At 39.0% G+C, this 17311-nt stretch overlaps 1 protein-coding gene across 1 annotated transcript in view; it reads right to left on the bottom strand.

Moving 5' to 3' along the window:
- Window positions 1-7187: 7187 nt before the first annotated feature.
- The window catches only part of shdb (Src homology 2 domain containing transforming protein D, b), a 36826-nt gene continuing 26702 nt past the window's right edge, over window positions 7188-17311 (bottom strand). The window contains exons 5-7 of the mRNA XM_052122257.1: window positions 13592-13757; window positions 11137-11256; window positions 7188-8168 (exon numbers count right to left, since the gene is read on the bottom strand). Of these exons, the coding sequence (XP_051978217.1) occupies window positions 7982-8168; window positions 11137-11256; window positions 13592-13757 (473 nt within the window). The 3' untranslated portion in view covers window positions 7188-7981. The remainder of the gene's footprint in view (window positions 8169-11136; window positions 11257-13591; window positions 13758-17311) is intronic.

Here is a 17311-nt window from a genome sequence, read left to right as displayed (position 1 = left end):
CCAATTGCTTCTCATCCATTTGCCAATGACTTTACTTTTTCCTTTTTCTTTTCCTTTAACCAATTTGAGTTTTAAAAAAAATTACAATGGACTGTTGACTCGTGAGAGCAACCAATGAACATTCAAATCAGTTATAAGACACACCCCCCTCTCCCACGTGCCACTCGAAGAGGATGTAATACGGCCTGTCATTAGACAAAAGTACGAGCAGTTTACGTGATATTATTGGATCTGTGAATTCTGTTAACAGCATTACGATTACCAGCTCCCATCCTGGACACGTATCACTGTGCATGTTCAGGTAGGGCCATGTTTAGTATTTCACAGTGAACGAGCCACCATTAACCTCTGATATGTTTCATATCCATTTCTTGTATGCAGGATTCACAGTTCCAATAATATCACATAAACTGCTCATATCATCGTCCAATGACAGGCCGTCTTACATCCTCTTCGAGTGGCATGTGGAAGAGGGGGTGTGCCTTATAACTGAGGGGGGGTTCGCTATCCTTTTCTGCATATCGCTGCCCCCTTCGGGAATATCACGGATGCGTTTTGTGGCCTGTTCTACATAACACGGCAGATAATTTAAGCTTATCGTGGCCCATTTGGCCTGTTTCGCGATGGCCAGTCCACTCCTGATCGGCCCCAAAGTGCGTCGGCCCACCGGGAAAAATGCCCGGTATGCCAGATTACCAATCCAGCTCTGGACAAATGTTAAAAGAAAAGTAAAATTCTAACAATAAAGAAAAGCAATTGGCAAATGGATGAGGGAAAGCAATTGCCAAATGCTTTTAAAACACAATTTAAAAGGTGAATTTAAATATACATTTTATTGTTAAATATAATGACTTAAATGTGTCTATTTGTTTGTAAAAAAAAATATTGGTTTTATTTATACACATTTAAATTTGTCTTTCAAATTAATAGATTGGTAATTTATCCCTTCATTCTTTTGTAAATGGCACTCCTAGGCTTCCATAGTGTAAATGCAAACATTTGTGTTTGAAAGACAAACGAAACGGACCGTGATTTAGATTGCATTGGAGTGCACTGCTTGTTTGCATTTAACCACTAGATGTCGCTGTCGCATCACATTGAAAGATGCTACAGCACAGATCAAATGTGGCGGGAATTTTTAAGCTCACGCGAAGATCCACGCTACATTAATCTACGAATAAAGTCTGAGAATGATTATTTATTGTATTTTGGTAGATGCATCAAGATAACGCATAATAAATGGCTTTGCCTGTAAAACATGATGATCAATGCCACCATATTTTGTGTCATAGGCTACAGGAGTAAACGCTAACTACATCTCTGCATGAATGGTAGTTTAGATGATTTTGGAAAACTGGAGGATAAAGCTCTTAATTATACCAGTAACTTATAAGTCATACTTGATCAAATTAGACAAAGAGTCATGACGCGATTAGTCATACTGTATCTTGTGCTGTTTGAAAAAAAAAAAAAAAAGAGTTTCAAGATGAGTTTTTTTCACACATCGAGAACATTGTGAGAACAAGTGACATTTTGTTGGGGAATCGTTTTTATTGCATTTGACAGGTGTGACATTTCAAGTAACTTACCATCCTAAGCTAGTCTCATTCTCTCTCCCACACTGTGATCTTTGCTTTCAGGTTGATGGAAAAAAATAGAACATGACTGCTGTACAAATTGAACTCAAAGCTGTTTCCAAGGCAAAATCATGTCTGTTGTACTTCTATATCTGAAAACCACATGACATTCATAATCAATTAATCAGTTTGTCAACATCAATTTGGAGATTTCACACAAAACACTTCAAGTGCAAATTAAGGATCAACATCTACCCCATAAAGGAGTCTAATATCTGGCAATATTCAAAACACATATGAAATATATGTGTATAATAATGTGTATATAAAGTTCATATATGGTTTTCACAGAAATAAAAAGTGTCAAATATATTCAACATATTTTTCAAAATACAAAAAAAAGAATGGCCCTTTTCACATATGTAACATTTTCTCAAATACTCATAGAATTTTAATATGTACATATATGGTCAAAATACACTCAATTTATTAGGAACACTATGGTCCCAATAAAGTGCCCAACATGGCCCATCTGCCTTAAGCTTCGACATGTGCATTCTGAGATAATATTATGCTTACTGCAATTGTACAGAGAGGATATCTGTGTTACCGTAGACTTTCTGTTAGCTCGAAACCGTCGCTCCATTCTCCATTGACTTCTCTCATTAACAGGGGATTTCTGTCCGCAGAACTGGATGTTATTTGTTTTTGGCACCATTCTGAGTAAACTCTAGAGACTGTTGTGTGTGAATATCCCAGGAGATCAGAAGTTACAGAAAAACTACCAGTCCGTCTCATCATGCCATGGTGGTCGAAATCACTGAGAGTTCGATCACATTTTTTGCCATTCTGATGGTGAATGTGAATATTAACTTAAGCTGCTGACCAGTATCTTCATGATTTTATTCATTGCTCTGCTGATTAGATAATCACATAAATATGTAGGTGTACAGGTGTTCCTAATAAAGTGCTCGGTGAGTTTATATGAACCATTATTTTATATATGTTTAAATATGACCATATATCAGTTTTCTGTATGGGACGAGGATAGTTACATACACAGCAGTGCTCTTATAACTACAAAATATCATTTCAATAAAACATCCAACAGCGCATGAAAACCGTATTTACACGAGACTTAAAATAATCTGATTATGCACACAACACTATGCACATTAAAAATAAGCCAGTAAGAGTGCCAATAAAGGTGTTTACATGCAATGAAAAATCAGAGAAATATGCAAAAATCTACATGTGCAGATTGGTTTTTGCTTTAACCGTCTATGACCTTATCACATTTAAGACGTATACTTGACCACACACATTGAGCATGTACATAGGATACAGGAGTGGTGGTGGTGTAGTGGGCTAAAGCACATAACTGGTAATCAGAAGGTCGCTGGTTCGATCCCCACAGCCACCACCATTCTGTCCTTGTGCAAGGCATTTAACTCCAGGTTGCTCTGGGGGAATGTCCCTGTAATAAGTGCACTGTAAGTCACTTTGGATAAAAGTGTCTGCCAAAATGCATAAATGTACATAACGTGCGCATTCTTACACTGATTATGCTCAATAAGCCGACAATGTGTGTGGTCATGTAAATGCATTAAATGGAGTTCCTTCATCGATGTAAGAATTAACCGATCGACACCGGTAGGTTTTCTTTACCACTATTTTTAAGTGTTTACACCCGTATCGGCATATGTATTTATCAGATAATGGGATGTTTAGCGTATTAAATTTGGTAAAAAACTGTACCAGAAACTCTCAAGTGGTAATCATAATCATCATGGTGCCACCCTTTGGTTGGTCAGGAAATCTGTGTGGCTTAAGCATAATCGATGTAAGATGTGAACACGTTCAATGAGTAGATGTAAACACATTCAATGAGTACAATTCTTTCATGTGTAACCTTAAACAGTTACAAAAATACACCACGTAACCACAACGTACAATGATGAACCTAAAACAAAGTCTTTGAAATTAGCACATGGCATTTCAGGGACATTAATCCTTCCTTTAAACTGAGGCATTACACACTTGCCACACACAATATTCCTCTGCACCTCATGTAATAAATGGGCCTTTGCCACAATGATTTAAAGAGCGGACCACTGAGCTATTGTGCCTGGCCACTATTGAGGATATTCATTTGTCTGTGTGCTTGTCAGAGCTGAGGGGTGTCTGTATGGCTGAATGCATCAGACTAGCACCTTGCTTGGCCCTGCACTCACTGTGAACAATACCTCCATCTGGACAGGCAAATCGGCATGTGCCATTGCAAGAGCACTCAATTGATTTGCTCCCATTCAGGGACTAAGGGTCACATTTAACAAGCTTTCAGGGGTTGATTGAGGTAGAAGGTGTTGGTGTGTACTTGTCCTGCTTGAGGAACGTGCTGTGTTGAGCTTGAGCCTAGGTCTTAATGTGACTTTTCCTTAACCAGTCAGACTTTAGGGTAAGGGTTAGGCTTAGGGCTGGAATATGCCCTCTGATATCATGGGGTAGGTGAAGGATAGGGGTGGAGCTTGACCTATGATATTTTGAAAAGAACATTGGTCCAGGACCAAATTCACATTGTATGAAAACCTGTAATACAAGCCTGAGACCTGCAATTATGTAGATCAATCATCTATCCTCTTCCTGCTTGGCTCTTAACTAAAGCAGAGGATACATTGTGTCCTCCCCCAGATCCCTGCATCTTTTCAATCCATTACAATAGCCTTCGTCTGCAGCTGTTGAAAGCAGCATCTGATAAGGCATTAGAGATAAGCTCTGCTGGATGAGATCTTTATCTGGACCAGCTCCCCACAAGGGAGGGAGGACAGTTCAAAGGTGAGATGTCAGTAAATTAACAGACGGTATAAGCTGCCAGTCCTCTCCATGATAAAATCCAGAAGACATCTTGCTTTAGCGTACTGGTAACACGATAATGACGGCTTCTCTCAAAAAGCGAGAGCGCAAACACAGGATTTTTTTCCACACTTCGTCGCACATCTGGGCCCTCCTTTTAACCGCATGGCTTTTGTCTGAGGCTGAGAAATGCCTCTCTTTGTAAGACCTAATTATTCCATGACTATTAAGAGCCTAATTACTAAAGGAATTAGCACGGTGTTCTTTGTGAGTGGAAGATGTTGTAGGGCTTCAGAGCTGTTGACATGGTGGATGGCTGTGATGTGGAATGAGCATTGAAATTTTGAGTGATCTCTGGTTACACTCTAGCAGACACCTGTTGAAACAGCTTTCGTTCCAACACGGAGTGTGTGCATGTTTGTGGCATGTCTGGGAGAGATTAATGTGTCTGTCTCGGACAATGTGATATGAGTCACTTGTGGTGCACATGTGGACATGCCTGTATGTGTATGTGCTTCAGAGCAACTGGGAACATTCAGTACATGTAGCCCGCACAATGTACAATGCCACTGGCATTAGATGAGTATATTTCTATCTAATCAGTGACTTAAATTCACAAAATCAAATGGGATACCATACAAATGGGATACCATACCAAATACATCAACTGTTGCTTATATACATATATTGACAAACAGATGAAATTTGGTATTCATTTAAAATTATTGTTAGTCGAGCAATATTTTAACCCTCAACCTATCGCACATAATATTCTTCAAAGCCACATTAGCAATCACAGAACATCAACCTGACTTTAGCATATCGTTCCCGTTTGGTTATTTTTTGGGAACTAATTCCTAACATTCTAAAAATGCTCTCTTTAGGTTTTATTTTTTAGAACCATAAAATAATTTTCCCAGAAGAACCTTAACTTAAGGCTAGAAATATTCTGTAAAACCCCATTAGCTCTTGCATCAGCAAATACAGAGCATTCTCCCAACGTTAACATATGGTTCCCGTTTGGTAATTTTTGTGGGAACCAATTCCTAATGTTCTCATGAGGTTTTATTTTTATGAACAAACTGATATTCCCAGAATGTTGCAGGGAGGCTTTTGTCTGCCAATCTAATGAGAGTTTACACAGAACGTTCTCTAATGGTTATTTTTAGGTTTTATTTTCTACAGTATAACCAAAAACTAACATTCCCAGGCTGTTGTAGGGTGGTTTTTGTGTGCTAACCTGACAAGACCTTATACAGAATGTTATCTAATGGTTATTTTTTATTTACTTTGTTTTTTTTACCAAAAAACGTCCCAGAATGTTCCTGATAGGGGAACTCCTAGAACGTTGCTTGCGGATAAGTCCCCCCTCCTTTCGAATTTCTGAATTCGCAGGCGGGTGGGTGTGCATGTGTAATGTGAGTTTTTGGGCTTGGCTGATGTTGGTGTAATTTGAGTGTGAGATTATTCCTGGCTCTACTGTGATCGCAGGTGTCTTTTTCTGAGAGCGCATCTGATAGATGATCATTCCCCTCCCCCACACACAAAGAGCTGCAGTCTCCCAAATTGTGACATATATCTGAACTCAAAGCGAATCAAAATGTTATTCCAAATAAACTTTCAAATCAAGCCTGATTTTGCATCCTTGCAGACAACCCTCAAGCTTCCCCATTTTTTCTGGCCGACTTCCTAACAGAAGTCAGATGTAAAAGGACTGATCTATACCTTCTCTACCAGTCACACCAGTAATCATTCTCTGCCGTTTCATTTAGCAGTGTAATGAAAGCAATCCCAGAACACTTCGCTTTGGCAGAACAGAGATAATGCGGACACACAAACATGAACACACAAAATCTGCAGCTTAATTTAAGACTAGAGTTTTCTGACTTTGAAAAAAATGACCACCAATGATATAAGTGCTTTTAGTCGAATGTCCCGAGCCACTGCAGCTGTGTTGGTGGCACCAATGCACCAAAAGTTACTCTTCAAGCTAACACTGAACTCCTAAAGAAGAACCAGGAACCGGCATTAAAGATGGATGTGGGGCTGCTCTTGTCTTTGGTATCGGAGCACAAGGAATTATTTGATAAATGCTACAGCAGCTACAAAAGGAACTATGACATAAGCAATTGCAGAAATAATAAATCAGAATCAAAGGTGAGTTTAATCAAATGTATTTTAGCAGTTTAGTAGATTTGTATTCTTGCGATTATGAAATTGCTAGCAGGACTTTTACTAAAATTTGTATTAACGTTTGTGTCTTGTGCAGTGGAGGACATTAAATTAAAATGGAGAAACTTGTACTATACTGGAATAATACTGCTTTTCATTAAGCGCCACCTATGTTCGGGAGTGAATTTGCTTTTCATTTAGTGACATTGGTGTAAACAGACCTTTCATCAGCAGTTTGTCTCTGATTTGTTGTGAATAGGCCTTTAGACTTACACTGAAGTAGGGACTTGCTCCAAACCTATGGACCAGAATATCACTGACACTTAGGGATTGGCTTTTTGTGACTTGGGCCAGTTATCAACCACCCAGGAATCCTTTACCTTGCCACTCAGGACACCTTAGCAACAGCTAAACTCTTTAGCATTGTGGTTGTGGCCTTCGAATGGATAAGCACCACTCACAAAGTTTTAAATCCAGTTATATCGCAAAGTGTCAGCAATCAACATCCAAGCTTTTCAAATCCAGTTTGAGGAATCAAGGGAGATACCAACAAAAGCATTGAAGGCAAAGTCTGATTCACTCCTTAGAATGTTTATTATGTAACACTTATAAATCAGTTTAAAACACAGCAGCTAAAAAACACATTTACAACATTTTACTGTGTTGGTGTCCTAATATCATCATAAATAACAGGAACATCTTTGCGATATAGATCATGGTTGGTATCCATTACTGTTAAAGATTCTGCAAGCAAACATTACCAACATGCACCAATCTAAGTTGAAGTCTTAAAATGACAAACAAAATGGATTCCTAGGGACTAATCTGAGTGGACCAGAGGGTTTTACAAGAACCAAAGGACTTCACAAAGTTTAAAGAGTGGAGAGTTATAAACTGTCATGTTGAAATGTCTTTTACAGCAGCTATAAAGAGGAGAGTCCTGTCTGCTTGAAATAAAAGGCTGCTAATCAATCAATAAACATTTGCAACGGTGAATCCAAAGTCCCAGCAGAGAATACAATAACTAAGGCTGCACAGCAGGTCTCTTTGCAACCAGTCTGATGTTCTCTTTGCTGCAAGTCTGATACAGTTCATAGAAGGGTCAATCAAGTGTTATCAACAATAATCTGAAATGGCATGTTAACAGATCTAGCTGTAATTTAATCGGACATGATAGAAATTAAATTCTAAAGGTTGCTGTCTTCAACCAGATGCTCTTCTAATCAGAGGAACAATCAATGAAGGACCAACATGTTTTGCCAATTTGGAGGACTGTTCCTCCAAGACACTCTGCATTCCCAGTGGTCTATCCCATTAGTCATAAAGTCTTCTGTTGTACGTTTCGCTCATTGCACTGAGAACTGCAGTGCTTCAATGAATCAGAGAGTCTGAACCAGCACAGGGAAGAGTAGGGACAAGTGTTCGGCTCCTTTGATTGGGAGTTTGTGTGTGGTGTAATAGTGAATCACTTCTGGGATGGTTTCGAACGGTGGGCTGTTCTGGCCCAAAATGTAGCGACCGTCTTTGGAAGGGCAGAACTTCATGTGCATGAAACCCTGGCAGCTCCTTAAAAAGAACACACAAAAAACAAACATTAATATTCAGCCACATAATAATCCACTGCAAGTAGGAATTTATTACATTTAATAAAAGAGCCACTGTGGCTCCAACTTCCATTTCCCCAGAAGAGAAGATAATGTTCTCATAAGCACGTGGGTTGGAAACACAGAAATTATTCGCAAATTATTTTATTGTATTGTATTGCAATATTCAGATTTTTCCCATAAATTAAATTGGCAACTTGGATGGAAACAAAACTAAGAACACCATTTTGGCATTAGTTTTCTCATGTCTAGTTTTAACCAATTGCACCACGGTGACTTTGAATATAGAATGAGATTTGGGTGACTTGGAAAATAGGGCATAAATACATTGGATTACAATACATTTATGGCTTTATTTTGTACTTCATGAAGCTTCATCACCCCTGGTCCCTATATACATTCTTTGTATAAAAAAAATCAGCAGCAAGAACATTATAAAAAAAAATCTCCATTTAGCAGTTTAGAACAACATGAGGGTCAATTAAAAATTTTGGGTGAACTATCCCTTTAATATAACACCATTCCAAGGTGGGGTTTTCAATTTCGTATTTGGGTCACCATTGAACAAAAGATGATCCACATGTGTAAAAGAATATCATACAGTAGATTCACCATGTCCTAGTATGAACATTATTCCAGACTTCCCCTTTAAGATAGCTCAGTCCAAATGGCTGGATTTCCAAGTATAGAAACAGGAAGAGATGTGTTCTGTAATTGGCTAGTTTGAAGCTGTTACAACAGTATTGTACAATTAAAAATGGTAAGTGTGAACAAAAACAGGAGACTGACCATCTTTCTTTCATGATAAACAATGTCCTTTTCAAAATCAGGCACAAGAGCACTGCACATTTAATGGGATGGACATACCTTTGTCTTCCACATGAATAAAGTCATATGGGTTTGAAACAATTTAAGGCTGAGTAGATGACATAATTGTATTTTTGTCTGAACTTTGAAATTCAGGACTTATAGGGATAGCTCACCCCAAAATGAAGATTCTCTCATTATTTTCTCACCCTCCTGGCACCCCAGATGTTTATGACTTTCTTTCATCTGCAAACACAAATAAAGATGTTTAAAAGAACATCTCTTCTCTGTTGGTCCAGAGAATGCAAGAGCTCCAAAACATTTTGAAGCTCCAAAATCCATATAAAGGCAGCATAAAAGTAATCCATATGACTCCAGTGGTTTAATCAATGTCTTCAGAAGTGATATGATTGGTCGGTGTGAGAAACAGATCAACATTTCAGTAATTTGTTATCATAAATTCACCTCCCTGCCTAGTAGGGGACGATATGCATGAAGAATTTTAATCACTATTTATAGAAAAAAGGACTTAAATATTGATCTGTTTCTCACCCACACCTATCGCTTCTGAAGATATGAATTGAACCAGCAGAGTCGTCTGGAGTACTTTCATGTTGCCCTTATGTGGATTTTGGAGCTTCAAAATATTGGCACCCATTCACTATGGACCTACAGAGCTGAGAAATTCTTCTAAAAATCTTCACTTGTGTTCAGCACAAGAAACAAAGTCATACACATCTGGAATGGCATGAGGTTGAGTAAACGATGAGAGAATTGTAATTTTTGGATGAACTATTCCTATATGTATCATATACCTGGTAGGATCATGGGGCTTGAAGTAAAGCCCTTTGAATCTAAATGCCGGCTCAATCAAAGCTCTTAATATTGGTCCGCTGTCACTTTGTTTCGCTCAGACTTCTGAGGCCATTGGGGTAATATAACATTATGACATCATCTTGTCAAGCTGTCATCAAGCTGATTTTCAAATCAGATTTTTAAGACCTTTTGGATTTCAAATCTACGAATGTGCCGAAAACATCGAATTTTCACTGCCTGTTTGAACAAAGCCATAGTGTGTTCTTGAAACATGATCACATGGGAATTCAGTATGTTGTCTGCGTGAGTTCCAGTACCCTAGGTTCAGCAACATTATGTCGACTCACTGACAAGTGTTATCTCCTATCAAGAAATGTTTGCATCGGCTTATGTGCGTTTACCTACACTTGTGGCGCGATCAGAAACGTGTTGTGCCAGCAGCGTTGGAGACCAGAGTTTGGATCCCATGTTGAAACTAGGAAGTTATCACGTTTGCATAATCAGACAAGCGATTCGGAGGTTGCATTTTTCCCTCTAACATTACATTTTTACTCCACTGATGGGTAAGTTTGGTTCCGTTTATAAAATATGCATTTCTCTACACTGATTAACAGGGAAAATGGAGCTCACACATGCCCATATGCCCAAAAACACATCACTGTGGCCACTGGGAGCAGTGCTTCAAATTTCGGTAAGCACATACCGTTATTACCTAAAGAAAAGTCAACCAATGGTTTCAGATTTCTCTGTGAGATCAGTCTGTTGAAAGTGTTCTGTGCAGTGCATTTGTGTCCGTGAAAAAAGTATGCATTTGCAGTACAAGGCTTGTGTGATTACTGAATGTGTGGCTCTCTTTTTTGTGTGTGCGAGTGCACGTGTGTATGGACTGCTGCAGGTCATTCATATTAATTAACACTGCCAGCAGGAGCTTTGTGAACTGAAGAGCTGTTCACCTGCCTGATTACAGCTCAGGGAGAATAAAAGAGAAGGAGAAAGAGAGAGAAAGGGGGGGCAGGATGAGGTCTGGATCAAGACTTATTAAAGAAGGGCCAATTTGACCGGATAAGCACTATTGCTCTGGCTAACTGACTATTGACTGTCTCAGACGCAACTGAGATTCGTCTTTCGCCACCTGGATTGAGGCAAATCACTACACTACCACGAAGACCTGGAGCGCATTGGGAAGTAGGCATACCAAACTGGGGAACCCCTGTTTATTTTTAGCAGCAGTGCTTTGAAAGGGATGAATTCAGAGACGCAACTTCTCTGAAAGTATATTTGAAAATATGTAGTTTGCACATCTGCACCTCAGAGAAAGAGAGTAGTCTGAGCGACTGGTCTCGCTGTTTCGCACCAGATAGCTGCACTCCTTACACAGGGTCAGCAGTGACTCCGCCTCCGAACGGGACAGAGCACCGTGATACCACCTGAAAGAGAACATGCCAAAAAAAAATACAAATATAATTGACTGAAACCAGATTAATGTGTAATCTGATTACAAATTAATTAAAATATAATTAGATTACAGTAACCAAAAAGTCATTTTAAACATTACATATTACATTTTAGTAGTCAGATTACAGTCAATACTTTCAATTAAAGTCATTACTTTTTGTGGATTACATAAATTTGTAAATATTGTTGTACTACAAATATTATGAAGAATATATTTTAATTATGACATGGATTATGTTAATATGTACATCTGTTTACATTTCTGTGACAGTTTAAAAGGCGCAAACATACTCTATGCAAGTACGTGAAGGCAGACGCACCTGGCTACGCAAGCACGCTTTCACGTGTCTTTGCATTGTGAAATGTGTAAGCGGTCAATTCATAACACAACGCAAGTATATGCGGCATTCTCAGCATTCCCACAAGGGGCGCTAGAGCGGATTTTAGAGAATGAGTAATTCTAATTCTAATTCTTAAAAAGTAATTTACCCAACACCAATTGAAATTTAGCTAAAAAGGGAAAAACAAAAACAGGCTGCTCAGAAATCGACATTATTGGACAACAAAACCGTGAGCACATTAAAGGGGTCAAGACCATACCTGTCAACACTCCCATTTTTCCCAGGAGTCTCGCGTATTTCACACTAATCTCCCTCCCCCACCCGTTTTGTCATTTCTACCGTGAAACTCCCGTAATTTGTATGGGCCAAACCTCTTTATTTGAATAATCACATTAATATATAATTCCAAGGTTGTCCAGTTGCCAGATCTTGAACACATCCTACTCACACAATCGACACATCATACTAATTTCAACCCATTTGTGACCGCAACCTGGCAACCTACAACACAGTTGCGCTGTTGATATCTGCGCGGGTAGAAGACACGGAAAGTTGAATGAAGCATCACTGGTAGATGGGAGGAGAAGACTAAAAAAAAAATATATCATGTAAATTTAACAACAGCTGGATGGAAGAATTTAATTTCATATCTCAAAGCCATATCAGCAATGCCCACGCCTTTTGCAAAGTGCGTCGCGCTGATTTTAATATTGACACGGTGGGTAAAATTACGTTACTCAGCACATTAAATCACAGCGGCTCAATTTGTATGTATTTAGCCTGCCCCTGCCATCCAGCACCAACAACCCCCCCACCCCCACCCCACAGAGGTCTCTTGGATTTTGGTATCCAAATGTTGACAGGTATGGTCATGAAATCAATCACTTATAATATTAGTAACTTTTTTGTTTTTAAACAAATAACGGTCATATATTTTCCAGTTATTTAACATGATAATTTTCCACCCTCATTCTCACCCAAAACACATTTGGTTTTGGTGCTTCTCCTTTAAGACTTTACAGTAACCGCCCACTGTTCTGATTGGCTCTTTTGACATGATCAACACTTATTACGTTTTCATCAACTTTGTGGGGGTGTTGTTCCTCATTCCACATGTGAAGAGATTAGCTAATTATAACAGAGGTACATACAGAAGTCTAAAAATTACAGTACTGAAAAATGCAATTCTCTAAAATGCTCTTAGAAAAATTAACTGTTTTTGGTGCAGGAAACCTTGACTAAAATTATAAGTTGACTTAGGAAGTAAAAAATACTACATGACACCTTTAAACAACTACTTTTGAGAATGAGTGCGTGTGTTCGTGACTGTTTGTCTGCTTTGTGGCACCACAGCTGCTATCTGACTGTGGGTGATGTATCCAGGGAATTCTGTTTCCTGAACAGCTGACTAATTTGAGGCAGTGTTTTGGACACAATTCACTGCTCTATCTAATGGCCTAATCATGAACACCGCCCCCATATATCATATCTAAAAAGTCATAAAATACTACCACAGTAGGGCGAGTTTCCCAAAGAAATGAGACACTAGGATTTCAGTCTCTGCAGTGTTAAGCAGCGTTATGACATTTTCATGATAGTATCTCGAAAACCCCTTGATCATTTTATTTTAAAATATGGGTTAAAAGAATGATCAAGGTTCAATACAAGTTAAGCTCTAATTACAGCTTTTGTGGCAAGCTGTTAATTACCACTGAAAATCATTTTGACTTGTTCCTCAGTTTGTAAAAACAAGCCTAAAACATGATTACAGTAATGCAATTACAATACATTAAAGAGGATTCTTTTACACTTTGATTTGAATAAATATTCTAATTTGTATGAGGTTGCCAAAATATTCATATTGGAATAGAATCTTTTCAAAGGGAATGACAGTTAAATATTCGTATATGAGGACACAATTGATTTTTTCAATCTCTAATGGTTTGTGGTGACAAGTTAGACGTACACTTGTTTCTCCAGGGGCAGGTTGGGGTCCACTCTCTCCCCGATCATGGAATGAGGTTCGCTGGGCTTGCAGAGCTTCATGCTGCCTGTGGTTAGTGGAGGCCTGCAAGACCTAAAACGCTCTGTGGGTGAAGAGGAATGGTCCCACTCTGCACCCTCAAACTGTGCTGTATGAAGGAAAGAGAAGAGAGAGAGTTTGAGTGAGAGCGAGATAAGACTGTGAGATGTGGGGCCTGGGTAGCTCAGCGAGTGAAGATGCTGACTACCACCCCTGAAGTCGTGAGTTCGAATCTAGGGTGTGATGAGTGACTCCAGCCAGGTCTCCTAAGCAAGCAAATTGGCCCGGTTGCTAGGCAGGGTAGAGTCACATGAGGTAACTTGTTGAAAAAAAAGTTGTTGACCAAGTAAAGAAAAAAATCTCTTTAAAAGTTTGGCAAAATAATAATATATACTGTACATTCATAAATGCAAGGTGACTGTCATTAACAGTGCATCATGTGAGTGGGGTCACTGCGGAGCTCTTTTGGTGCGCTTTGTTTGCCGAGATTACCTGATTGGTGGAGCTTTCTCAGCATGGTTAATGTAGTTTTTCATCACAAATTCCACAATTTGTTTTTAAATGAAGTTGAAAAAACATGGACTGATGGCTTCAACAGTCATATACCATCAATTAACAACCTTGGAGCTCATGGGAGGTCTGTCTTTAAAGTTTTATAAGATATTAAGCGCTTTTCATGCACGTTCGAACACTAATTATGCTTAATAAGCCGGCAACGCACGTGTTCATGTAAATGCATAAACGCCTTTCCTTTGTTGGTGTAAGGTCATAATCTGCTTAAGGATAAACAGATCGAAGCTTTTAATAAGCTGATTTTTGGGAGTAATCAGCATATTGGTGAGCATGTAAACTGACTCTTCGTTAAAACTCAATTCTCCTATGGAAAAAATGTATTAATTTTTACTTCCTGGATCAGACTGTTGTGCTCTATATAGAAGTAATAGTGACAATCGCTGTTTGAAAAACAGATAAGATTAAACACCAATAAATCGTATCTCTTCCATGTTTGGAAGAGGTACCAATAAAGAGTTTGACCAATAAAATGTTGTCGCCCATCACTTGTCACGTTCACTGCGGTCCTAACCATGCCACAAGAACAACAAGTGAGGGTGACAAGAAATTTTATCAGTCGATTGGTTTCATTTCTGTCGCCTAGCGTCTGGGTAGCCCCGCCTGTCACATTTTCACTTCCAGATATGATGGTATGACATATGACGTAGTTTAAGTTTCTTGGTATGTTTAACACATACAGTTAAAAAGAGCTGTCAGACTCGCAATTCTCCACCCTTTTTAATACAGAGTTTAAAATTTTATGTCTTCACAGCTCCTGTGGCATCATATGGGATAATAAAAAGTCCAGTGGATGCACACTTTTAGAATCGTGCTGAATGCAGTAGGTCATCCGGGTATTTCTCACGTACCACTTTGCAAATACTGAGGAATCAAAGATACTACTTGATTGACATACTACTTTTAGCATACTCTTGTACAGAAATATGAATATTCAGACACAGGGACAGTGTACCATTATGTGTCATTATGAAGTCATCACATGCCAGTGCACAGGATAACAAAGGAGAAGGGTTACTGAAAATGAAGGTGCTACTCACGTTTATGACATAAATGTATGCCCATTTGGAGCCCCAAAAGGGAAGAGGTTTGGAACAAGTAGTTGAACCAAGCGTAAAAACATAATTTGATGGATTCTAATAGACCTGCCCATATGCTGTCAACACATGCTACTGGGAGTGATCTAAATCAGGGTACAAACTGAAAGGAAACAGGAGGTTTATAGGAAATGTGGAAGTGTTTCTAGCATACAGTGACTCATACAGCTTGAAAAGGGATAAACTCAAGAAGAGATAAACTCAAGAAGACACTGGAGGGGCAGCAGTGTAGGCGAAATGTCAAAGTTCACCTTGCTCGCCAAAGACGGGCTCCTCCTCTAGCTGTCCCACAGGAGGCGGCCACGGCAGCTCGGCCAGATCTTTCATATCTGTGTACATGGTTGACAGCGCAGAGGATGGTGGAAATGGAGAGAGAGGATGAAAGAATCAGAGAGAGACAGAAAGAGAGAATGGTGAGAACTTGAGAAAAGAGAGGTAACCAAGTAGGTCAGAAAGAGAGGGTGATGACAAGTAAGAGCTGCGTGTTCACTGCTGTTGTTAGTGGCGGATCCTGCTATACAGCTGCAATGTTTTACATTTACATTTACATTTATTCATTTGGCAGACGCTTTTATCCAAAGCGACTTACAAAAGAGGAAGAACATCAGCGAATCATCTTAGGGAGACAGTGGTACAAAAAGTGCCATATTACAAAGTTTTCTCTGGCATGCCTCTCATCTGCAGTCATTCTGATATAGATCCACTGACATGCAGCTACAATGTAATATTCTTAAAAAACAAAAAAACTTTACAGGACAAGATTTGAACCCGGGTCTCACAATGTTTAAAGCAAAAAGCTTTCCTCTGGACCAACATTTTTAAAATGGCAAAATAATTTTTCATGGCCAAATTTTACTTTATTTTTTTATTTTTAATCATATTGGTGTTTGTTGCACATCCCACATATCCACATGCTTACCACGGGCCCAGACATCCTTGTAACACCACAGAATGAGGGAGAGAGAGAGGAAGTGATCATCCCTGCAGACAAAGCACTGGTGTCAGTAGCAATGCAGTGTTTATCATGCAGACAATGCAACAAAGACCGAAGAGAGACAATACAATGTGAGAGCTGAATCAACATATAATTACCATCTAAATCCCATAACTATCATTACCAACACTCACACAAGTACTCTTGTAAGGCAAACAAGCTAGGGATGGGCATTTTGTTTTCTGGAATTTTGATGATAAGTCTTGAGACACCAATACTCCATTTCATTCAGTTGCACTCCTCTTGCTGTTTTTTAACACAACAAATAATTTGCGAGCAAAACAAATATATGTGTTGCATTGTACTAGTTTTGACCATTCTAACAACATATGACACAATTACGCTGTTTTTGCTTCCAATAATGTTTCAAAAACAATTAAACTGAACACCTTCAAAATTGACAGCAAATTAGGGTGCTTTCACACTTGGTTCAATTGATGGACCGAACAGGAGTTTGTTTCCTCCCCCTCACGCTGGTCTCTGTTCACATCATATTTTTTGGGTCCGAACCGCAGTCCAATTATGTCATCAACATGTATATGTGTTTGTCTGCCGCAAGCCCACGGATATGTTGCCAAAGATGAAGGATGTGATGTGCTCTATGAAAGTGATTTATTTGGACACAGGCAGGTATGAGAAATGCATTATACCATAATAATTGCGATCGGAAGCCTGCAAAGACGCAAAATATGCGTCATCAATGGCGGTTCACTTCAGTGATTTGGTCCGATTGTGTTCATATCAGCAGCAAACAGCACCAGAGTTTCCATGAATGGCACCCCAGACCACCTTTTCAAGTGGACCCAGATGCAGTTTGCAGATTTGAAAACAGCATTCACAAAACCCAAACGAACCGAACTTTGGCATCATTCTAACTCTTGTATGCTCCAAAAGTGCAAATGTGAAAGCATTGGCAATTTCATATTAATTAGCTAATTAGCCAGTCACTCCAGTTGAAAGCGGCAAAACGCAAAAAATATAGGTTAAAATTATATTACATTT

The sequence above is a fragment of the Xyrauchen texanus genome, chromosome 48, assembly GCF_025860055.1.
Source record: "Xyrauchen texanus isolate HMW12.3.18 chromosome 48, RBS_HiC_50CHRs, whole genome shotgun sequence".
NCBI lineage: Eukaryota > Metazoa > Chordata > Actinopteri > Cypriniformes > Catostomidae > Xyrauchen > Xyrauchen texanus.
Note: the sequence above shows the minus strand (reverse complement) of the source record. Positions and strands in the feature narration are given on the sequence as shown.